The sequence below is a fragment of the Poecile atricapillus genome, chromosome 14, assembly GCF_030490865.1.
Source record: "Poecile atricapillus isolate bPoeAtr1 chromosome 14, bPoeAtr1.hap1, whole genome shotgun sequence".
Taxonomy (NCBI): Eukaryota; Metazoa; Chordata; class Aves; order Passeriformes; family Paridae; genus Poecile; species Poecile atricapillus.
In genome coordinates, this window is record NC_081262.1 from 2,973,775 (window position 1) to 2,998,416 (window position 24,642).

General features: G+C 45.6%; 1 protein-coding gene across 2 annotated transcripts in view; it reads left to right on the forward strand.

Moving 5' to 3' along the window:
* Window positions 1-13,829: 13,829 nt before the first annotated feature.
* The window catches only part of ADCY9 (adenylate cyclase 9), a 90,281-nt gene continuing 79,468 nt past the window's right edge, over window positions 13,830-24,642 (forward strand). Inside the window, exon 1 of one of the 2 annotated variants that reach the window (XM_058849696.1) lies at window positions 13,830-15,933. In XM_058849696.1, the coding sequence (XP_058705679.1) occupies window positions 14,235-15,933 (1,699 nt within the window). In that variant the 5' untranslated portion in view covers window positions 13,830-14,234. The remainder of the gene's footprint in view (window positions 15,934-24,642) is intronic. The other variant, XM_058849695.1, reaches the window with a different exon arrangement.

Below are 24,642 nucleotides of genomic sequence, written 5' to 3' on the forward strand. Positions count from 1 at the left end.
CCCAGCCTGTCTGTCTGTCTTTCTTTCCAACTATCTGTCTCACTCACTAATCAAAGAAGATTGTTCCAAGAAAGCTGGAAGAAGAGAAGGAATGTCTCATTTGGCTGTGGCTTCCTTTGGAAAGTCTGGAAAAACTGTGGCATCTTGACGTGTGTGAAGGTCTGCCTGGCAAGAAGCACATTTTCCTTCCAAAGCTGCTGTAAAGATGTGAATCATGAGCCGGTAACGCTCCTGGCAGTGCGAACCCCAATTCCACTGAGACATGGTGCTGGCAGCAGCTCTGCTGTATCTCTTGGATGGAAAAGACAAACATTTATCATAGTGACATTGCTGGGGAAGAGCTGCCGGTGCTGCTGAGGGCCTGGCGGTGGCCGGCTCCTGCCAGCGCCCAGGGTGCTCCCACCAAGTTTTCCAAAAGTCTCCCAAAGCTCCTCAAACACCAGGGGGTTTACAGTCCCTTTTGGTTGTCCTCCACCACCTCAGCCCCTCAGTGGCATCTCTTGCAGGCATGAAAATATCCTACATCCAATCATCAGAAAAAGAATAAAAACTTTTGGAAAGGTCTGCTGGGAGCCGGGGGGAGCCCTGGTGCTCTGCCTGCTGCACGGTGGAGGTTTTCTGCTGTTCCCATGCATCCAATGCTGGGGCCAAACTCCTTCCAAACCTTGCCCCCCAAAACTCCCTGTGCTGCAATTGCAAGACTCCAGTGGCTGTGACATGTTTATGAAGCCACTCACTCCCTGCCCAGGTAGTTCCAAAAATCTGCCCACCGCAGAGCTGGGGTTGGCACTCTCCCTGCTGGCAGCAGATCCTGACTGATTCAAGCTGCCATTTACAGCTCCTGGAGCAAACAAAACACCCCTTCCAAGTAAGTCCCTCCTTTTTGGGTCTGTGGAACTTCATGCAGCCCCAAGATCACCCTGGCTTGCACAGACCCCAGCCTTCTGGCATCCCTCCCAAGACAGAGTCTAAGCGCAGGCTTGGAGTTGGAAGAGTTTCAACATTAAGTGTGCATGTGCAGTGTGTGGATTCAGGACATGTCAGACAAACACCTCCTGCCTCAAACCAGAGCACTGCTGTCAGTTTGTGTCTGTGGAGAACCCCAAAATCAACACATTTTGTACAAGATGTGCAGGACACTAAACCAGGAAGGCAAGTAAAGCTGTGTCCTGAAGAGTGTGCAGGAGCTTTGGGAGCACTTCCCTCAGCTGACACCAATGGAATCACAGGTTGGAGAAGCCATCTAAGGTCATCAAATCCAGCTGTCACCACCAAACCATGTCCCCAAGTGCCACATCCACACATTTCCATGGGAGGAGGATTTGCAGGCTGCAAAGGGGTTCAGACCCAGAACTGGGGTTCGCATGTGACACTGGTGTTTCCTGGAGGAGACAGGGTGAAGGAAGGGAGCAAGCCTGCTTCTACAGCTGTCTGCCTTGGGAAAAGGAATGTCCAAAAGGATTTTCTGCTTGAGGGAGATGGGAAAGGCCTGGATATTGGCCCCAAGGGATCACCACTTGCTTTAGTGGACCTATATCATATTCAGGGCAAGCATCAGAGGAGCCAGGGCAGCCTGGAGCCCTGGGAAGAGGATTTTCACTCCATGAGGTGTCCAGAAAATGTTACCCCTGAAAAAGGAGGGGATGGTGGGTGGTGGGCCAGGACCTGGGGGTACCTCTAAGCAGAGCAGAGGCTGGAGGGATAACAGGGTGCTCACACACTGCAGCGCAGGCAACAACTTGGTGCCACATCACAGTGAATTCCCAGCAGTTACTCTATGGATGCCCAGCACAGACTGGAGCATTCAGCTGCTCCTTCTCTAACACATTCATTAGTGGTGATTTAATTACAGGATGCAAAGACGAGCTACTCCAAAATACTCATGTACCTGTGCAAAACATGCAATGAGCAATTAGTGCTGCTAACGAGAGAGGGAGTCATGGTATCCACAGCAGGAGATATCCATCAGCATCCCAGCAAACCTGCAATCCACCCTAACCCACATGGACTGCTCTGATCTGGAATTATCACAATAGCATTTTGGGGCAGAGGGAGGGAAAATGGAATGTGGGTGAGATGGTGGCAAGTGGCCAATTCTTACCCACGGGAAAGACAAGAGGTGTCCAAACCCATCTGTACTCCCATCAAAGGCTGTTGGTGGGAATGGGAAAGGGGGGCTACTGCCACAACCACTTCACCTCTGGATCAGAATTCAGCAGCAGAGGGAAGGCCTTTGCTTCCTTGTGACTTTCCAGTGCCATTGGCCTGGGGATGGGAGTTGGTGGGGCTGAGCATGGAAACCAAACACTCCCAGGGCAGGGAATGTTGCCGGCTGCTTCCCGGTAGCAGATTAATTGTTGTTAATATTAAATTCAGCAGTTTTATGCAGGACGCAGAAGTGCTTAGGCAGAAGCCCAGCTCTCATCCTACCTGTCATTAAAAAAAATTGCAATTAAGCTCTCCTGGAAGGAAATACAAATAAACGCATCCTCTGTAAGTGGCTTCAGCTTTCCACAGACATCTGTGTCCCCTGTTTCCTCTTCGGCTGGCTGAGCTGCTTCTGTTTTCCCTCTTCCCATGACCCATACATTGCTTTTTCTCCTTAATCCTGCCCACAGCTCCCAAAGGCAAGGGCTGGAGAGGGGAGGAAAGGAGCCCCAGCTGCCTCTGACCCATTGCCACTGGTGGAAAGTTCGTGTCAGCTGCAGCTGCAGCCCCAGCCCTGGCCAAAATCAAGGCTGTGGTCTTGGTATCTGCTCACCTAGTTGGATCCTGATGCTCTGTTTGGTTCTCTCGGTGGGCAGAAATCCAAATGCTTCTGCAAGAGGAAGGGGTGCTACTGTCCCAATAGAAAGCATTTAACAAATGATTTCCACTTTGCAGCAGATCTGGATGGGATTTTCAGCAGCTGAAACCTGCTCCTGCTTCAGTCACTGGTGACAGACTCAGCCAAATGCTCCAGGAGAGCCAGCCCAGCCTCCAACCCTGCAGGGCCCGGCACAGCCCAAGCTCTGCAGCAGAGCTGTGCTGACAAGCACAATCACATGACAAAGATGAACAGGCTGGGGGGTTATTGCATCCCAGGAAAGGGTTTTCCTGTGGCATTGTCCCCCTGTTTTACTCCAGCTGTGGTTCTTCACCTGGAAAAGGATGAGGCAGAATGTCAGAGGTGGGACATGGGGCAGATGGTGATGGGTCAGCCTGAGCCAGAGGACACTGAGAGGAACCGTGGTGGCAGGGCTTGAAAGGACAACCTCTTCTGCTTTTGCCCAGTGACCAACAGGACTGTGATGCAGCCAGTTGTGGTTAAAGTTCAGGGAATGCCAGGAGAGGCAGGTGGGAGTGACAGTCATATACAGCCAGGACTGCCAGGTCATTGTGTGGCCAGAGTCCCCATCAGGTCTTTAAAGCCTGGGAAAAGGCAAAAAAAAACAAGATAAGACTTGGGGCAAGGGAATTGGAGATAAAAAGGGGCAGCAAGATAAAAATAAACCTGGTGTCAAGGACAATACCAGTGCCAGGAAAACTACATTGACAATTTTGGACCTGGGGGGACCAAGATCATGTGAAAGGCATCCTGAGTGCCAAAGCTGGCTTTCTACAGCCACAGAGGATGCTGGCAGAATCACAAAGGGTCAGGATGGATGGGTAGGGCAGAGGGGCTCCAGGTGTGCCTAAACTTGGGCAGATCTGGGGCTCTGGCAGCAGCAGGGCCTGGTCAGCTGGAGGTGTGGGATGCAACGTGAGGACTGTGGGTGCCAAGTGACAACGAGCGGTGCCAACAGTGCCCACACCAGACCGTGGCTCTGGCCACGTCCCTGGGCTCTGCTGATGCAGCTGAGGAGGGAAAGGTTTTGCTGGGATCATGGTGCTGTTGAACTCAGGGTTTTTCCCCTGTTGCTTGCAAACATCATCATCATGTATATAAACACAAAATGCCAAAATGTGAGTCAGCCCAATGGCAGTTTGGCTCCTGCACCAACAGCCTGATAAACGGTGAAACCAGAGCTTGCAGAGGGGATTTATTCCTGTTTCAGGGGGTTCAAAAAGTTGTTTCATGGCAGGTACAATATATTCCCAAGAGATAAAAGAAAAAAAAAATCAAAGTTAAAAAACTATATAAAATAGTTATTTTTCCCAATAGTTGCTCACTATTGATGAGGGAAAACCTTTCAGTCTCAGGCAGTGGCCAAACACACTTTTTTTAGAGAGGAAAGAAATGCAGACAGTATTTGCATATGAGCCATAAATTCAAATTTTACCAAGGCGGGTTTTTTTAATATTTGCTGAATAAGTTTTGTGGCCCAGTGCTGTGATCTAGCATAACAAAAGGTCCTATTCACACAAGGGAGCAGATCTGAGACCACCTCATGAATCTTAATTCCTGAATTTCTCAGGGTTTTTTTTCAACCATAAAGGATCCCAATGAGCCGATTATGCAGACCTTGATATAATGTCTTTTTTTGATTAAAATGCTATCGTTTAAATTCTGCTTTGTAAACAGTCTGGCCTTCACTTCTATCTCCAGGTGTCAATAATCCCATGAGGGACAGCAAAACCAACCACAGATATAAAGTTGAGTGTGTGTGAAAAGTGTCTGCAGGATTGAGGCCAGCGATTGCAAAACAGTTTAAACTATAATCCTCCATTTTCATTAGTCTCTTGAAAAACTTCTGCTATGGGCTTGAAATCCTTCCTGTTTTGTTGAGCCAAAGGTGATTTTTCTCCCCAGCAGTCTGAGCACAGACCTTCCTGCTGGTTTTATGTTGTCAGGCTTCAAAAATCATATTTCCCACTAAGGACATTCTGCCCTTTTCACTGAGAGCTTGACATTGACATCTATCATGTAAACAAAGCTAATTAAAGACAGTTATTACTTGCTAGACATAAAAGTCTTCCAACCCCACAGTCCAGTAGATTTGGCTGCTTTTGGTAAGTGAAACTTTGTGCTCTCCCTATTCTCCAGAAACACTGAATACATTTCCAGCCTAAGAGGTTTCTTCATCCCTGTCTTTCTTTATTTTCTGTAAGTATTTGAGGCCTATAAAAGGGACTTTTTCAGTCCATGGTGTTTGCCAAAGTCTTTGCCTTGAGATGCAGGAGGAGGATGGAGCAGCCCAGACCATCTCTGCTGTCAGCCCCAAGCTGCTGCAGCCACACAGGCACTGGGAGCATCCTTCAATCCTGTGTGTTCATTTTTCAGCCTAATACGTAATTTAAATAAGACCCCAGCCCAAAAATTCTATATCTACATCCTCTCCTAGGACACTGAGCAGTGTAGAGATGGTGGGCTCCAGGCAGTGGACACCTGAAGCTCTGTTCTGTTGGAGAAACAAACATCCTCCCACTAAGCTGCCACTGCTGTGTGTTGCCTTTTTGGGGAAAAATGCAGGCAGCGACTCTGTATTGCTGAAGATCCTGTGGTTAGAGAAGCACAACTGCTCATGTAGGGACAGAGGTGGGCTGTGGGCTGGTTTGCACTCAGGCTGAGGTTAGGAAGATGATAATCTCTCCAGAAGCCCTGCCCACATTTCTGGTTTAGAAGAAGGAGCTTGAGGCTGTGGCAAAGTGATGGACTTGGTGCCTCCTGGTCTGAGCAGTGCAGCTGGAGCGGTGAGACAGGACAGGAGGAAAAATCAGGTAAAAATCCATACACCTCCACTCCAAGTGTCTCTAAAGCAGCCCATGGGACTTGACTGTGAACCAAATGCAATGAAAAAAGGAATCAAGAGATTCAGATGAAGGGCAAATTCTTCATTAAGAGCTTAAATGGTCCAAACATGGCAATAGTTATTTGAGTTGTAATAAAATGAGACAATGAATATGTGAAAGGGGAATAGAATATTTTCCCTGCTCTTCAACAGAGATGTAGCTGAGGAAGGAATGGAAACAAGGATGGTAAAAGAGGATAAATGAGCAGAGAGGAAAAAGCCACTTAGCACTATCAATTTGCTTCTCAGCTCCCACTTCCCTGGTGCATGGCTGGAGTCTTTTCTCTTTCTCTGGCCATATGTCTCTGCCTCCCGAAATCACTGCAGAAGTATGGAAAATCCTTCAGCTGAGGATGGTGTGATACCTTACTTTAATATTTTCAGCCAGGCTTCAGCTTTGTAGTTTATCCAGGAACAGGTTCTCCAGCTACCCAGGAATTTAACATTAATAACTGAGATGTTTTGACTGAACATGTAAGACACACAGTGGGCTTGTTTGTTTAGTTTTTTGTTTGGACTGAGGAAATATTGAGAGGCAATTTCAACTCCTGGTTTTGTTTTCCAAGTGTTCTAGAAATTACTTTCCCAAACAAATGGACAAGATGTGGGACAGTTTTAGGCATAAGATCACACATAGTAGCACGCTCTGTACCAAGTTCCCTTTGGTGAATAATTCATCTCTCTAAATCTACCAAAACAACCTCTGAGCAGTTCTCACAGGTACAAATCATTCAGAGCTTCTGGAAGCTGCAGTCTAGAGGAAACCTTTGGTGGGAAATTGCTGGAAAGCCTGTCATGGGGTTTTCCCCGCCTGTTCCACCGAGAGTTTAACATGTGCCACAAAGCACGGGGTTGTGATTTTTGCTTACTGATAGTGACATGGTTCTGCCATTCACCCAACTCAAGAAGATTCCTGTTTTATAAAAGGATTAGGGCCCCATTCCTAAATCTTGGTAATATTTAGCCAATAAATGCTGGATTGTAGCATTTCTCCCTCAGTGACCTTTCACTGTGTTCTATGTGCTGCCTTGTCCTGCTCTCCAATTTCCCCTTTTAAAAGAAACATTTGCTGTGTTTTCAGCTCTCAGTACCACTATTCCCCTTCCCCTGTGGAAGCAAGCACTCCATCTCACCTCTGTCAAAAGGTATTTATGTACTTGCCTCATCCACAACCAGCAGGACTCAGTCCTGAGTGACTTCACACTTTATTTCCACAATACACTGCAACTGTCAGTGCAGCACCACAAGTAAAAAATCCCTGGAGGATGTGATAACCACCTCTGCCAAAGTGTTATGTTTTAGTGTTCTCAGCAACGTTTTCTTTCCATTTTGTTTCCTCTGGAAACAGAACAAGGCACATGGCACAAACATGCATTCATGCTCAGTTTGAAATGAGTTTTTGGAAGGAGTTTGCTTTCACATTCAACCTGGTCTAGTGGAAGGTGTCTCTGCCACAGCAGGGGCTTGGAATGAGATGATCTTTCAAGTCCCTTCTGACCCAAACCATTCCATGATTGTTTGATTTTATACATTGCCCCATATGAATTTTTCTTGTTTCATCCAAGTCTCAATCCTATCACCACAACAATAAATTGAAGTAACAACTGGTTCCTGTGTTTGTAGACAGAAGTGAACTTTTTCCAAGCTTGAGAACACAAAAGTGTGTAGAAATTGTCTTAAATACAAACTAAAAATGGATGTAATAGTTTCTCAGTGCCTTCCACTTCATACTTGTCACATCATTGCTGAATTGCTGAGATACATCTGCTCCACTGAAGGAGTGAGGGTCATGTGTCTTTCTGGATGTCACCAGAGTTGCAGCCACATAGGTGAAGTCCTAAGTATATGTGAGAAGAATGTTCACTTCAACCCTTTCAGGGGAAAAAAAACCATACCAGAAATCCAATATTAGTGCATTTGGTTATTTTTTAAAAAATATTGGCACCCACAGGGCAGAATAACAAATTTGTGGCTAAAATAGAGCCAGGGAAAGAGCAAGTGAGTCTATTCAGGGATGCAGGTTGGAACACTGCTTGGCTCTGACAGCGATGGCTCTCACCAGATCCATTCCCAGCTCAGCCGTGCTCGGGGTCACCTTTCCACCGCGGATCAACCAAGACGAGGGATCAAGTCACAAAAATGCCCCAGCAATTTTCTTCCCAGAAATCTAAATTTAAAAAGGGCCTGGTGCACACATAGCAAATGTTTCACAAAGTTGTACGTTGTGTAATTAATTGTGGCACATGCGATTCCTTAGCTGGAGTTTTCTGCGGATTTGCAGCAGGTCTCCCTCCCAAACCTGCAGTGTGTGCATGAGGTGACTGCATAATCCTGTAATTACACTTGTAAATCCTCACCCCCACCTCTTTTCAACTGAATAATCCAAAACACTAAATATAAAACATGTTTCAATTTGCAACTGCATCGTTGCAAAAATCTGAAAAAGGTAAAATTGTGTGTTGCAACCTTCACACCCATTGCAGAAATGACCATTTTTTTCAAATATCTACAGTTTCCTCCATAGTACTGCAGGAAAATCCTGTGCCAAGGATCACATCTCATTTGCCCATGGTGTGAAAGCGGTTCCTGATTTTTGTCTGCCTGTTGGAATGGCTTTTCCTTGTGGAAAATAGAGCCAGTTCAGACATGTTTAATGGAAGCACCAGAAACAGTAGTTTGCTTGGACCAGGAAGAACATGACACCATCCTGCAGCATGCAGGAAAGGAAAACCAGGAGCACCCATGGGAAGGGGCCACCCCAGTGCTACTTGACAATAGGGGTCTTTTTGTAGGATGCCAAAAACCACAGATGCTCATTTGCAAGAGAAAAAACTGCAGAGAAGGGCAGATCGAGTGAATTCACATTATCCTCATTCTTCTATTTCATGCCCTGACTTGGAGGCACAGAAAATCCTCCCTCATTTGTATCACATAGGACTATTTTTATGTGCCTTTTCACTGCCTTCCACTACTCATGAAGTCCTGCTGATGACTTTAGTGTCACTTCCCACTATTTTGACTGCCACTCTTGGTCATTTCCCCAGGTTTTTGCTGTTTTATGCTGTGCTATAAAGTGGAGTTACCTCATGGCAACAGGACTGACTCAGGTCTACCTTGGGAATACTGGTAGCAGATCTCCAGTCAGTGTTCTAGAGCTTCTACCATGTTTTCTTGCCATTATTTCCTAAAAGCTTAAGACTTTGCTTCAGTTTGGTTATAGCCTGTCCCTTGTCTCCGCAGTTTGTATGTCCTGAGAAACTGCAAGAAGGTGGAGTGGGAGCTTGATGCTGGGCTAGGCTAGGTGACATCAATGACTGCCACTTGTAAAGTCCTTCTCTTGCTCTTTATTCCTTGGGACTGCCACATCCACACAGTCCCACTCATGGCAACCCTCACACTCCTATTTTGAATCAGAAAGTGCCCTTTTACTTCCTTTATTTTACTTATTTATCTTAAGCAGCAGAGAACCGTGCAAGTCCCTGCACTGAGTGTTTGTAGCTATAAAAGCATGTCAGATGTGGCTGTATTTGCAGACAACCATGGTACTTCCTCTCTTCAGAAATGGAGCAAGTTTCTATTTTGGGCTGTGCTGACTCAAGGGTGAGGTACCCAAGCTGATTCAGCAGTTTGGCAAGGCAGGAGAACTTCTGGTTATGAATGGAATGAGCAATAAATTTAAGTTTGTCTTCATCTTAAAGAAACGTGTATTTGAGTGAAGCCACCTCCTGGTGGCAGACATTTTGTCAGATAAATGGATTATTCTGCATTGCTTTTGGCAAAAAGATCGCTCCAATGAAACAACCATAAAGTTTGCAAGTAAAGTCCTGGTCCCAGGGGAGTCAGAGATTCATACTCATCTGGACTGGGATTTATCCTCTCTCTTGAGTCACATAAAAAGATCTTATACTGCTTACCTGCTTATTTAATCTGTGCATCTCATCTGGGATATGATATCCTTTCAGTGATATGAATAAACTGAATAGCAATTTCAGAAGGATGAAAACACAGAGCACAAAACCAACCTGGCCACTGCAGGGAAGTGAGAATGCACCACCCATTTAGTCAGCTTTCATGGGTTCATATGGAACAGATGTCACAGGTAACCTTTGTGCTCTTCAGCTATGGAAAAATGAAATAAACATTGTGATACTTCATAATTTTTGAAACCATGGAGGAGTAACAGTCTTTCACAATATTTACCTGTTAGTCTGTGAAGAGAAGCCAGAAGATTTGTTGCGTTTTGGTTTTCCTAAATGAGTTCTTTCACCTGGAGGCTTCCAGGATTCAAACCTAAGCCTGCAACAAATGCTCCGCATGTCAACAAGGATGAAGATACAGAAGTTTGTCAGAAAGTGAGATATTTTTGTTTATTATGGCAAGACAGCATGAAATGGGGTATCTGAGCTGTCTCCCTTGAGTCCCCTTCTGTCTGTGGATGGTCCAAACAGGTTTAACATATTTGCCTCCATCTTTATGCTGTTTCCAGACAGGATCAGTAATCCCCACAGTCCCCACCTATGGCATCCATGATGTTCTTTCAGGCCCTAAGTTCTTCCTTTGACAGCACACAACAAAAGCTGCAAACTTCCAAAGAGCATTCCTCCTCCCCAGCTACAGCAAGCCCGCTGGCATTAAGGCACGCCGTTGTTCCAGCCAGCCGTTCCCATGTCATATTCTCCTGCCTCGTGAAGGCGGTTTGTGAAGTCTAAAAAAGCATCATGTGGGCTGTCACATTTCAGAACCCCCCAAATAGCTTTGCATGGCTCCATCAGATAAGCAGTGAAGTACAATATTATGAACGTCAAACAACAGCTCATCATTACAGCTGACAAAGCTTGTTCCTCTGAGAGGGGAAGTAAATTCAGTTCCACAGACCAAATGGGTATATTTAGTGGCTTGAAGTTAAAAGAACTCTACAAGGAGGATTTGCATTTGCATAGCTATTGCTCTGTGAAATATATCCTCAAACTCAGTCTCTGAGAAAGGAAACCAGTCATGGAGTATTTTGGAAGGGTGGTCAGAGTTCTCCGCAGGGAACCAGCACAACCAAGCCCAGAATGAGCACAGGACTCAAGATCCAGACTGCATGGAGGCTCCCAGCTCTACCAGGATGGCTCATTGTGGTTGCTAAGAAAGTGATCCAGAGGAAGCATCTTCCTTAAAGGATGTCACACACATGATCCTCTCAGGTGCTGCCTTAGAGGAACACGCTGGCTGTTACACCCATGCTGGATAAAAACAAATCAGAAAGTGGTGGTGGTGAGGAAATAGCAAATACAATCTCATACCACTTCTTGTTCTCTAAAACAAATCTCAGTCACACTTAAAATGAATCCAAGCATCACTGGCATTTGTGGTTTTCTGCTTCACGTATTTAATCTGCTACTTGAATTCAACAGAGAAAAATTTGCACAATAAAAGCAAAGTGAAATTAAAAATTCAGTGTTTCAGGAGACAGCAGGAGGTCTGTCCCAGCCAGAACAGAGCTAATGAAAGTGAACTGTTCCTTGACTGCACATGCAGGGTGCTCCCATGGAACTTGGTAACAACAGGGGAAGGTGGGGAATGGCTGAGCCAGTGAGTGTTGGGTGACTGCTCCACCCAAAAGATCAAGTGGAGGAGCAGGACAGGAGTCTACAGGTTAAAAGTCTAATGGGAGCTCCTTGGGGGAGGAAGGATTCTGCACAACCTTGAAACCCCCATCTGAAGCTTACCAAAGCAGGGTCTGACAAGTCAGATGTGTCCTTCCATCCCATCTCCCCCCTTCAAACCCGTAAACAAACACTGGGAAAGAGGAACTATTTTATTAGAGGAGATCAAAAGCTGTCTCTGACCAGTAGCCAGACAAAATTTGGTATCATGTGGGTCATTCAGTGAAAACTTGTGATGTAGCCAGTATCTTTGATGTGATTCTGTTTATTCTAAGAACATACAAAGTCCCACTTCATGGAGCACAGGGGAACAAGACAAAAATCTATGCTGGAATTTCAGTACCTCTTAAATCTCTAAGTTAAAATCAGCCAACATAAATCTTACAGGTTTACCTAAAAAAAATTAAAAACACAGGTAGTTTTACCTTAAATTCTCTGCCAATGAGGTAAAAAACTTTTCTCCTTTTCCCACCATGCATTTGAATCCCTGGAAGCTGTTGCACTTCTTTAATCCTGCAGATTAAATAAATTCAGCACCCTGTATGAAGCAAAAATGTAACTTAAAATATATTTAGATGAATCAATAAAAAGGTTGGAAAGAAGTTTTAGCAAATTTATCAATTAATAGCCAAGCCCAGGAGGGCATCCTGCCTTTCTGCTCTGTCAGCTCAGGGATTTCTCTCTTCCCAACAGTGTTTATGTAAGAGCTGCATGGTAAGCAGCACTCACTATAAAATATTGATCAGCTGAGCCATTATGGAATTCAAGAGACAACTATGTCACAGCAAAACCAGAACAATTATTGCTATTGATTGGAATGTTTTAGAAATTATTTTGATATTTGAGCATGTCAGGAAACACAAATTTCTTCTAAATAATAATACTAGAAACATAAGTTACAACATGCTTACAAGACATCTTTACAAAGGAAATGGAAAATAGGGCAGGATTCAATTTCAGTAACTGTGTGGCTGTGGATTTTCTATTACTATTTTTGAAAAAGAGTATAGAGAGTTTTATGAAAAGAGTTTTATGGATGGAAAAGATCTCCAAGGCCGTCGAGTCCAACCTCTGACCCAATGGTGGGTCCAATTTGTGCCCACTAAACCATGTTGTGAAGCATCATGTCCACTCGTTTTTTGAGGACTTCCAGGGATGGTGACTCCACCACTGCCTTGGGCACCTTGTTCCGGCATCTGATCACCTTTCCAGCGAAAAAAAATTCCCAATATCTGATCTGAGTATGTCTTGGCACAACTTGAGGCTGTTTCCTCTCATCCTGTCCCTGTTCCCTGGGAGCAGATCCTGACCCCCCCGGCTGTCCCCTCCTGTCAGGGAGTTGTGCAGAGCCAGAAGGGCCCCCTGAGCCTCCTTTTCTCCAGGCTGAGCCCCTTCCCAGCTCCCTCAGCTGCTCCAGCCCCTTCCGAGGACACCCTCCAGCCCCTCAATGTCTGTCGTGTCTTGAAGGGCCAAAAACTTACCCTGGGATTGGAGGTGCCCCAGCACAGGGGATGGTCACTGCCCTGGTCCCGCTGGCCACAATATCAGCATTATTACATTAGCGCCATTGGCTTTATTTTACGGGATGGTGAGGTCTTTAGAGGAGAAGGGACTGCGGGAGGAAGGACAGCTGGAGTGAAGTGCTTCGCTGGAAAAGGCTCACCTGGAAAAAAGTAAACGGGATTCAGGGAAGGAGAAGCCACAGCAGGAAGAACTGGGGCTGGAGCTGATGGGCTGAGACGGATGAGGTGGGACAAATTTGGGAACATCACCTGTGAGCAAGGGTGAAGGATGCAGAGCTGGGAAGAGGAGAGGGAGCTGTAGTACCAGCAGAGAGAAGCCCTGTGAAGAAGGAAAGCCACGGTCCATCTGCGACAAGAGATAATGAAACCGAGGGAGCGGTGCAGGCGAGATAGCGTCAGCCATAAACAAGCGGAGAACGAGGAGAAAAATAACGCAGCGAGTTTGCAGCGGGGCTCGGGCTGAATTGTTTGGTAAAGCGCGTATTGTCTGCGCATGGCAAATGTCAGCCGGTGGGGAGGGCGGTGGCGGGGGCAGCCCGGGAACCCCGGCGCTCGGCCCCGCGGACTGTCCCCGCTAAGGGGACGCCTGGCTCCCACCACCCCTCGCTGTCCCGTCCTTGCCTCACGGAGAGCGCCACCAACATCACGCCCACCATTCTCTGAGGGGACCGTCCCCACTCCTGCCCGCGCCCCTCGCACTGAGGCGGGAAGTGTGTGTTTGTGTGGAGGGGGGGGCGCGCTCCCGCCGCGCCGCCGCGCCCAATTGGCCAGCGGGGGCGCGCTCCCGCAGCCCCCCCAAACCCCCCCCCGCGTCGTGAGGAAGATGGTGGAGGCCGCTTGAGCGCGTCCCCGCGCTCCCCTTCCTCCCCTCAGACGGGCGGGCGGGCGGAGCAGAGGGGAGCGGCTACTGCTGCCGCTGCCGTCCCGGCTGGGCGGGCGGCTGAGGGCGGGAGGCGGCCCCTCGTCGGCGGCCGTGCGGGGAGGAAGCGGCGGGCAGCTGCAGCAGACATGGAGGAGCGGTCCCCTCCCGGCGGGGGCCCGGCGTCCCCCCCGCGGGGCTGAGCCAGCGGCCCGCCCGCCCCGCGCCTCGGGAGGGCTGCGGGGGAGCGGGGCCAGCGGCGGGCGGCGGCAGCCCCGGCCCGGCTCGGCCCAGGCGAGGGGACTATGCGGGGCTGCCCCGGCGCGCTGTGTGCGGAGCCCGGCGAGCGGCCGATCGCCGCGGCGCTGCCCGGCCGCCCCTACGCGGCGGGGACCGGAGGAGACTAGAGGCGACTCTGCGAGGAGCCCGGTGGCTTCGACAGCCCCAGAGACCCAAGTCCGGCGCGGGCTCTTGAGGAGGAATTGACAACATGGCTTCCCCACCGCACCAGCAGCTGCTGCATCACCACAGCACCGAGGTGAGCTGCGACTCCAGCGGGGACAGCAACAGCGTGACGGTGAAAATCAACCCCAAGCAGCACCAGGGCTGCACCTCTTCCAAGCACTGCAAGTACAGCATCTCCTCCAGCTGCAGCTCGGGGGAGTCGGGGGGCACCCGCCGAGCCGGCGGAGCGGGCGGCAGTGGCTCCGGCCTCCGCCGGCAGAAGAAGCTGCCGCAGCTCTTCGAGAGGGCCTCTTCCAAGTGGTGGAACCCCAAGTTCGACTCCAACAACCTGGAGGAGGCTTGCATGGAGAGATGCTTCCCGCAGACCCAGCGCAGGTTTCGCTATGCCCTTTTCTACATCGGCGTGGCCTGTCTGCTCTGGGGCATCTACTTCGGCATACACATGAGAGAGAAACAAATTGTTTTCATGGTGCCGGCTCTGTGCTTCCTCCTGGTATGTGTAGCTTTTTTTGTGTTCACTTTCACTAAGACTTATGCCCGCCATTACGTATGGACTTCGCTGATCCTCACCCTCCTGGTGTTTGCTCTGACCCTCGCTCCGCAGTTCCAGGCTCTGAAGCCTGTCTCAGGAAGTGGTGACATGTCCAACCGGACTCCCCCGGCAGATCCCACAGACACTTGTCTTTCTCAAGTGGGCAGTTTTTCTATGTGTATTGAAGTGCTCTTGTTGCTTTATACAGTGATGCACTTACCCCTGTATTTAAGCTTGTTTCTGGGGCTGTCGTACTCGGTCCTCTTTGAGACCTTTGGTTATCACTTCCGTGATGAGAACTGTTTCACACCTCTGGGAGCTGGTGCGGTTTACTGGGAGCTGTTGAGTAAAGCCTTCCTGCACATCTGCATCCATGCCATTGGTATTCATTTATTTATCATGTCCGAAGTCAGATCAAGAAGCACATTCCTGAAAGTGGGGCAATCCATCATGCACGGAAAAGACTTGGAAGTGGAAAAAGCCCTGAAAGAGAGGATGATTCATTCTGTTATGCCAAGAATAATAGCTGATGACTTAATGAAGCAGGGAGATGATGAAAGTGAAAACTCCATCAAACGTCATTCCACCTCAAGCCCCAAAAACAGGAAGAAGAAGCCTTCCATACAGAAAACCCCCATAATATTCCGTCCTTTTAAAATGCAGCAGATAGAGCAAGTGAGCATTTTGTTTGCAGATATTGTTGGCTTCACAAAAATGAGTGCCAACAAATCAGCCCATGCCCTGGTGGGACTCCTGAACGACCTCTTTGGACGCTTTGACCGTCTGTGTGAGGACACTAAATGTGAGAAGATCAGCACTTTGGGGGACTGTTACTACTGCGTGGCTGGCTGCCCTGAGCCCCGGGCAGATCATGCCTACTGCTGCATCGAGATGGGCTTGGGGATGATCAAAGCCATTGAGCAGTTCTGCCAGGAGAAGAAAGAAATGGTGAACATGAGAGTCGGTGTTCACACCGGGACAGTCCTGTGTGGCATTTTGGGAATGAGGAGGTTCAAGTTCGATGTGTGGTCCAACGATGTCAATTTGGCCAATCTGATGGAGCAGCTCGGGGTGGCTGGGAAGGTCCATATTTCGGAAGCTACTGCCAAATATTTGGATGATCGTTATGAAATGGAGGATGGAAAGGTGATTGAGCGCGTCGGTCAGAGCGTGGTAGCCGACCAGTTAAAAGGTATGTGCTTTTATTTTGGGCTTCTTTTTCTTTTGTGAGGGAACAGAGTTGCCCCAGTGCCTGCCTTGTCTGTGCTGACCGTGTTTTACTTTTAAGTCGGTGTGCTGATGATCACAAACACCCAGGGGAATTACAGGATAAAAGATGCCACAGAGAAAAGTATGGAAGATCATCTGTGGTACTCAAAATGGGCTTTAAAACTCAGCGCTACTTCTGAGAATGTTGCCTTGTAGTGAGGAGAAGGTTCATGTGTTTGCTGTCTGTGAGAGGTTTTTGTTTTACTGTTGTGTGTCATCCTTTAATTCAGTAAGTAAACTTGTTAATTGACTTCATGTGCCATACAGAGAGCATATGTGTTTTGCAAAATTATGTATATCTGTGAAAAGGTTTTTTTGGCATCGGGAGAGTTGGGACTGCGAAGGCATTTGGGAAAAATGACAGCTGGATTCACAGAAAGAAATGAGCACTGTAGATTTGGCAGTTTGATATGGCAAGTTGTTGCAGTTTGGAGTTAGACTGGAAAAAGTTACTCAGGTGGCTCAGTGAGCTGGCAGATGCTCTCATTTCTGCAGCTCGAAGGATCTGGGGATGAAATGGCAAATTTGCCTTTTGGAGAAGAAAATGAAGGATGCTTTGGTTCTCCTTGGTTAAGAGTCTGATTTTCATTTTTTTACGGTGTTCATTTTGAAGTGAAACTCTTGGCTGCTTTCTAGCAGCACTTAGTGGCACGTGCAGGACGATTGTGCGAGCTGAGGATTTAATTGTCTCTTTTGTCAAAGCTGTGTCTCTTCAGTGCCGTGCCTTTGTCTCACAGAGAGATTGTTGTCTGCAGTGCTCATAGTCCAAGCTGGGGAGCAGATGGATCAAAATGGGAGTGGAATATATAACAAACCCTATTATGCTCTGTGAGATTATTCCTTCTGCTTATAAAAGTACCATTTTGATGAAGTAAAGTGGAAAACTGAGTAGAAGAAACCAAAGGAGTCATAAACTGTGATGGAGGAAGGAGATATTTGTGGCAACAAACACAAAAGGAGGCCGGGATGGTGGTAGAAAGGTCAGTGAGTAAGGACGTGGGGAGAGCACTGCAGAGCAGTGGTGGCAGTGGCAGCCACTTGCCCCTGGTGCTTGTTTTGATGTGACACAAAAACTTATTTTTGGTGAGCGAGCTGTCCGTGTGCATTCGGCAGCGGGGCTGCAGCGGGAGGCTTACGGCAAGCAACGACATCGGCAGTGACATTGGTGCCTGGGAGCCACAGGGCTGGAGCAGATGTGTGTCCCTGGGCTTTGGCTTTCTGGTTAGCTTCTAAAAATACAAATTAGTTAATTTCTTTGAGAAGTGTTGACACTGATGTATTTCAGTGGGAGTGTGCTTTCAAGAAAACATCATCAGACCTAACCTCGTTGTTACTCTGAGATGAATTTTGCTGTTTTAATGGAAGTAAATTGAACAGGTTGTAGAGAAACATCCCTGGGATATTTCCCTCTTCCATGTACCTTTACAGCCAAATGCAGTGTGAAGGCCATGTTGTAGCAACAAATAAAATTCAGTATTTTTGCTGCATTTATAACTGTTCTCAATGTTAATCCCAAACTGACGTGAATTTGGTTGTGGAGAGTGATGGAACTGGTCCTAAATATTCTTATTTATTTGTTTATATTTTCTAGGACATCACAAGAGCACTGTGTAGAGCAATTATACCACATGCCAGAAGTGGGTTTTTCATGGTCTTTCTCAGACTTCTGTTCTGTCCTTGGTTGCATTTATCATGAGAGGGCACAGGCTGCTCTGCCTCCTCAGTACAGAGGTTTGGATTTTGCAGCTCTGAATGCCTTTCACAGCTCCTGCTTCAGCCAGGGTTCTACAGATGGACCAACTGATATGCAGTCTAGATAAGATGAAATTTGCTTTGTGAACTGACATTTAATGGTCTCCTCTTACCCTGAAACATAGCTATGAAAGCAGCTGGAGCATGTGGTAAGAATTACTTTAACGAGGAATATGGGTTGGGCTTTGCTTTTTCCCCGTTTCCCTTCTGTATTTTTTTGTAATCAGCTGCCATTTCTTACCAATGTCTTATGCAGTTATAGAAATCAGAGGCTGTGTGTACTTCTAAGCCAAGCAGAACTTTGCCATGACTGCCCTTAGCCACAGGTTTGTAACACATTTATTCTGTTCCCTCCCATGCACAGACCTCAGGGGACATGGTAGTGGGTGCTTCAGAGCTGTCCATTTTTTCCTGTTTCCTCAGAACTTTGTTCCGCAGCCAGATTACTCAGCTGATAGGTAAATGCCATCAGGGGAAAAAATACATCAAAGCCAATGATAAAAGCCATCAAACAGCAGTGCCTCGGGCTGGTGTGTAGGATCTGCTGCAGGGGAGGGTTTTGTTAGGGAGCAACTTTGAGATTTAATAAGGGAAACTGAGATTTCACCTCTTAATTAATTGACCTCTGCCAAGCACCTGCTCAGTTCTGTGAATGGAGGTGCTGTTAGGAAGCTTTGCTGTACTATTTTCCCTGAGAATCTGTTGATAGGAGCGATAGAGAAGAGGAAGTTTGTAGTGGTTGTTTAATTATGTCATACCCCATACTCTCTTCAAGTCTAAAAGTGCTGTACAGATAACAGGCATAAGCTTTGTTTCCCTACCAGTACTTCAATTCTCAGCTTCCTTTCAACCTTTGGTATCTTAATTATATCCTATTTTTTATGCTGTATGTGTGGTATATTATCTCTTAATTGTCTGAGCTGCAGCAGTCTTAGCTATCTTTGAGGCTGAGTCAACAGGAGCAAGTGAACTCTTCAAAGAGCAAAGTAGGAGGTGCTGAGCACACGATGTCCATGTTCCACACACTTCAGGACTTCTACCTAACACTGCTCCTGGAGGAGGTCTTGGAACAAAAGCACCTCTGTGGCTGGAGCACGTCAGGCGTGCTCCTGGAGCCAGTCCTTTGGCTCGGTTCGCCCTGAAGGAATCCAGGTGCAGCTCTCCAGCGTGCACCAAAGCAGGGTGTGGAGGAGTCACTTGGGCAAACTGCTTCAAAACCTTGTTCCCCATTCCATTTGAAATACTCAGGTTCATGTACCCCAAGCTGTCCTAGTGCTGCTCTTGTTTTTTTGGACATGAGGCAAAACTAAATTTCTTTCTGTTTTATGGTTCAGTGGAATCTTAGGATGGGAATATCTTTTCTTCCTCCTTTGCTTCCTTGGTTCCTTAATGCAAGCAGTGGGGCCCTGGTGTCTTCCCTCCTGTTTCTGACTTTGGAACTAAATAAATGGTGTCTAAAAGAAACCAACAAGGGGAACTTGCTAGTGATGCCTTGCAATATTTTGCCTATATCTTACTGCTCTATGTTTTAAGATTTCTTAGACCCCCTGTTTCCCCAGTACCTGATGCCCTTGGTGCAAAGGGCAGGAGAGCAGTGTTACAGTGAATTTTTGAGGTCTGCAGATAAACTCCAGCCATCAGCTCAATTCTATCTTCCATAATAATTTTCCTGTAGGATTTGAGACAATTCACTTTTTCTGTTTTCTTGCAGAGCTTCCTAGCAAATAAATTTATTGAGGATTATGAGACACTGAGAGTCACATAACACAGGTTAATGTGTCCCTTTCGAGCTCTGGAGGCAGCGATCTCTTGAGATATAAAAAGTTCTGCTTATGGAAATATTTTTGTTTTGCTCTGTTCTTCTTGGTTGTTTGCATTTCTCTTTCTTGTTACTTGGGAGGTCACAGTATTGCTATTTACCAGCCAGCAACTCTTCCAGAAATACCAGGGTCACCGGCATCTTGTTTTTTGAGTGCTCAAAATACGTAAGCATGTTGGGGCAAGAATGCTTTCTCTGTGTTTATAGGGCACAGCACAGCAGAACCATGATTTCATTTGGGGCCTCTCTGTGTGCACTGATACCCAAAATAATTCCCGAACTTTCTGCAGCCAGACATCTCCTTGTTAAGTTTGCCTCAAGGAATGGCTTTATTGCTGTATTCCTGTTAGAAGCTCTTGACAATACAACCATGCTTTTCTGTCTGAATTTGTCCCTTATTTCCTAGTGGAGAAGATGTTAAGGGATTCTTGTGCTCTCTGTCACCTGACTGAGCCAGGGAAGGATGGCTTTCACAGCGCTTACTGCAGGAAAACCCACCAGTTCACCTGCGGCCAGCAGTGCCTGTTCCTGATAAAGCTTATCAAAGGTCTCTAGCTGATGTGCTGCTTTCACCGTTTTCGGTGTTTCTTTTAATATCTGCTAATAATTTTAAATGTTTCTTTAGTAATAAGTAAATTGGTTATAAAAATCACCATTTTGCTCAATGGTGAAACCTTTTAGTCCATGAATAGCCTGGCTCTTTAGAGGGTGACCAGCCTGTGACCCAGGGGATGCTTTTCCTGTGGCACATGGGATGCAGCTCTGCTTGGTGACTTGATACTCCACTGCTGCTTCATGTTTGGGTTGGAGGGAACAGGGGTGTTCATGGAATCTGGCTATGAAGAGATAAATCATTGAATATTTCTTCCCTTCCTCCCCTCTGTGACCGGTCAGGGGAGAGCAGAATCCCACCCTGACAGCCCTGGAATCTGCCCTGCCTCCTTGTCCTTTACCAGTGCTGTGTACAGAGGACCTGTAGCTGTCATGTGCTTCTGAAGTTCAGAGGTAGATGAAAGATCAGATGAAAGTTTTCCTTGGCTTTTTGAGCCCAGCCTGCTGGGCACAGTGTAAATCTAGAAGGCTTGTGCTCGTGCCAGCAGGATGGCTCTGCAGATTCAGCTTTGCTCTGGGGTTAAGGGCAGCTTTAGTCTTTAACAAGTGAGTCCATAAGGGGGGTTAAGGTTCTTGTCTTGTGTCTTGCCAGGTGCTGTGCAGGTCTTTCTGTTCAACTTCTGTTTCATCATATTCCATAAATGTAAGTCTTTAGGTAAAAGCTTTTTATATTTATTGAACTGGCTTGTGACACACTGTGATTCTGGATTTCATGTGTTCTGATACTGATCTGATGATCAGGCAAAAACAGATAGAACAAATGTCCCTTTTTTAAAGAAAGCAGTAATTAAGTAAATTCGTGTGTGTATTTCCACTTTCCCACAAAGAGAATTTTGAGTGCTGACCATGACAGAAAATTGTAGTGACCAGTCAATTTATCAGTTTTACATAATCTGACTTATTAACTGTTGTTGAGGTAGTGGTTCATGATCTTATGTGTGACAGTGAAAATAAAATATTATACACAGGTTGACTTCACTCCTGTATTTCAAAAATGGAAAGTGTTCAGTGACAGATAAAGAATAATAATTAGAGGTAATTTGCACAGAGGCGTATTGCCAGGGAGAAGCAAATTCTACATTGATTTAACATTTTGACATGATCTGTAATTTTACCATGTAATAGCATAAAGAAAAGGAGGTAAATAGTGAATATAGTTGCTCAACCTGGTTCTTGTCAAGTCTTCACTCTGTGAAGATGTCTTTCATAGCTATAAACAAAAGAAAGAACCCGATAGGAAAACCTAGTGATTATTAAGCTTTCCAAATATGACTTGATGAAATGACATAATTTTTTCTCTAAGTAAACCTGAGTTTGTGTGCAGGTACTGCTCAGATTGCTGCCAGACTAGACAGAAAGGTCAGAATTTCTCCAAATTTTGAGGAAGATTTTTTGAGTTGCTCATAGTTTTATTTGTCCAAAGCCAAGTAGAAAAATCTTTCCATTAAAAATATTCACACTTCAGCTGCTTTTGTTATTTAAGGGAAACTTGGTTGTCAGCATTTGAGGCTTTGAGTTTTGATAACTTGTTTACAGGCTAATTCAACTGGACACAGTAAAAAATAATTCACTAGCATAGTTAGAACTTTTGTAAGGTTCATCACTTTGAAGGGGATGGAGCCTGGCCCTAACCATACACTTTGTTTAACTGGTTTCAATTTCTCATGTCCTGACACTAATTAATAAATAAGTCAAGGCAGTACTGAGGGTCTGGTTGTCAAATGTTGCAGCTCTACCTGTTTAAGCCCTCTGTGAACATTGTGGAGTGAAGGATCAGTTTCAACAGACCTTACAACTTTGACATCCTGCAGGAGCTCAAGTGAGCATGGGACAGGGGAGCTTCATTGCAGAACATGGGAAAGGTGAGGGCTGAAATCTCAGGTCCTGTGATACTGGAGGGACACCATGGCTTCTGCTGCATTCTGTGATCATCATCTGCAGAGTCTTTGATCTGTATTTCTGTCTTTGGCTTCCCCAAATCTGGGTGCATGATGTACACAGGTACCCTACAAATTGCAAATCTGAGCTTCCTTCTCCTGTTTACATCAGAAAATCTTAAGAGGTAGGGAACTGTTTAAATGCAAGAGATCACCTTCTTTAAATAAAAGCCTTGACATGGTGCTTTTTGGGGAAAAAGATTGATGGAAAAGACAAAACAAAGTCAAAGACATGTAATTTATATTCATCTTCTGTCGTGAGGAGGATGCATGATTTGAATGAGTTGTTTAAAACTCTTCTTGCAGTTATTTCACAATATGTACTTCGCTTCTGCTGGCAGGCAAAGAATGTAAGAATTTACATTCACCACTTTTAAAGTACAATTTCACTGGATTTCAATTTGCTGTAGCTTGTCCTGGAATATTATTAAAGTGAGAAAATTAGAATTATTTCCTCTTCCATCTACAGTTTGTGTGTAAGCTCTCTCTCTCTCTCGATCCTGAATCACAAGCTCACTCCATCCATCCTGGCTCTGTAAGGAGAGACAGCCATTCCTCTTTCCGTTACAGCTGACACTTGAAAATTCTCAGCTATTTTTAGATGATTTTCAATCTCATTTCTGTCCTTTGAAAAGAAAGAAAGAAAGAAAAATTCCTAGCCTTTAAATTTTTTACTTCCAGTGGGAGTTGTTTTTGCAGAGAAGCCAGCTAGTCAATACAGCCTCATTAACACATTTTAACAGGTTCTGTTATATAAGTTTGCATTATTGTGATGGTTCTTTCATTGGTTTGGAGGGAATTGTTGGAACTCAATTTAAAGATGTGCCATGCAGGGTTTGAAATTGTAGCTGCTTGCTTCCAAGTAATAATTTGTGAAAATATAAAGTGGCAGTTGGAAAAGAAGCCTAAACTGGGGATGTACCGTGAAATTACAGCTCGTTCTTTCCTCAGAGGTCGTGTTTGGGCACGGCTTCTGTCTTAGGCAGAAGGACAGATTTGGCTGGTGAGGTGGTTCTGGCAAGGCATTTCTCAGTATTGGACTACCCCAGAAATCTTTACTGCCCTTTCAAGCCAAATTGTTTTCATCCAATTAATATCCTCTTTCATTTGCACCCCCCCCCCCCCCTCCAAAATGTTTTAACCTTGAGCAATAAGTCTACTAGATATATGGGTTGAGGGAATTGGTATTTTTTCATGGTTCTGAAATTTCTTTGTGGAGGAACAAAATGTTCTAGATATATTTCTTCAGCTAGCATCCCTCAGGATCAAAATCTCCCTCTCAACTGCCTGTAAATTTTTTGAGTTTGTATTTGCTACAGTAACTTACTGTGGGAATTCTTGGCAAACCATCTAAATAACGATTATATTGCAAATCTTTATTTCACGGATAGCACTTACTGTTCCTCTTGTTGCACGTCTAAAACTGTTGCCTTCAACTTGACTTGATAAATTTAGAAATCACATTGCTATCATAAAATAGCATTACTTATAAAATCTCCAAAATTGGCAGAGTCCAGAAGAAGTGGCTGAATAAAGTCCACTAGCTTGGTGATGGGCTCTTTCCTTCTGCCTTCTGCTTTACATGTGCAGGAACATGCAAACAAAGGAAAAATAACATTTTGGTCATCTGCTCATGAAAGAGCAGTTTGCTTCCTTTTGGTTTGGTTTTTTTTTCCTTCAGCTGAAGTTAATTCAAATCTGCTTGTGTGGATGTCGTCACAGGCTGGAATTCCCAGAGCTCCTGCTGGGTACGTGATTCCATAAACCAGAGGTCCTGCCACTGCAATGGGGGCAGAGGGGCTGTGCAGAAAAAAGCCCAAAAGCATCCAAATCCAGCTGTCTCTGTTTATAAAGACTAAATTTCCTTCCAGCATTACTAAATTTTAGACCTTGATGAGAAGGCCTTCAAAACAGAGGGGGAAAAGTGGAAAGCAAAACTAACTGATAAATGATACCGCTGATATTAAAAATTATTTGTATGTTTGAAGGGACAAAATGGTTGTAGTTTGACTGTTTTTAACTTCATAATAAGCTAAAAAAAACACAAAAAACCCCTCAAGAAAACCCACCTCAAAAAAAAAGTCTCTAATTGAAATAAAATCTGCTATAAAACATTGACACAGACCATAGGAAATGTGTGAAAACTTCTTCTGATATCAGATGCTTAATTCTTTAAGTTCATTAGATAAATGAGGAAATTTGAGTCAGAAATGGGATCTTTTCACTTTCTAAATGTGCAGCTTTGCTGTTTGAGTCAGATGCATGTGCCTGAGAGATGGAATAGAAATTAATTTTTGGTTGTGCTCTTTTCAGAAGACCTCTCTGGGAAGCTTTTCCAGTAGTTCTTGGAATCAAATTCTTGCCTTCTTTAACTGGTGTTTGGTGGATGCTTGAAGTGTGTCCTGTAGGTACTGAGTGTCTCTAACCTCTGACCGACTTGGACAAGCGTCCAGCAGATAAATCTCTTAGAATTGCTCAGGGCTTGACAGGAGCGGTGCTACAGGCAGGATGT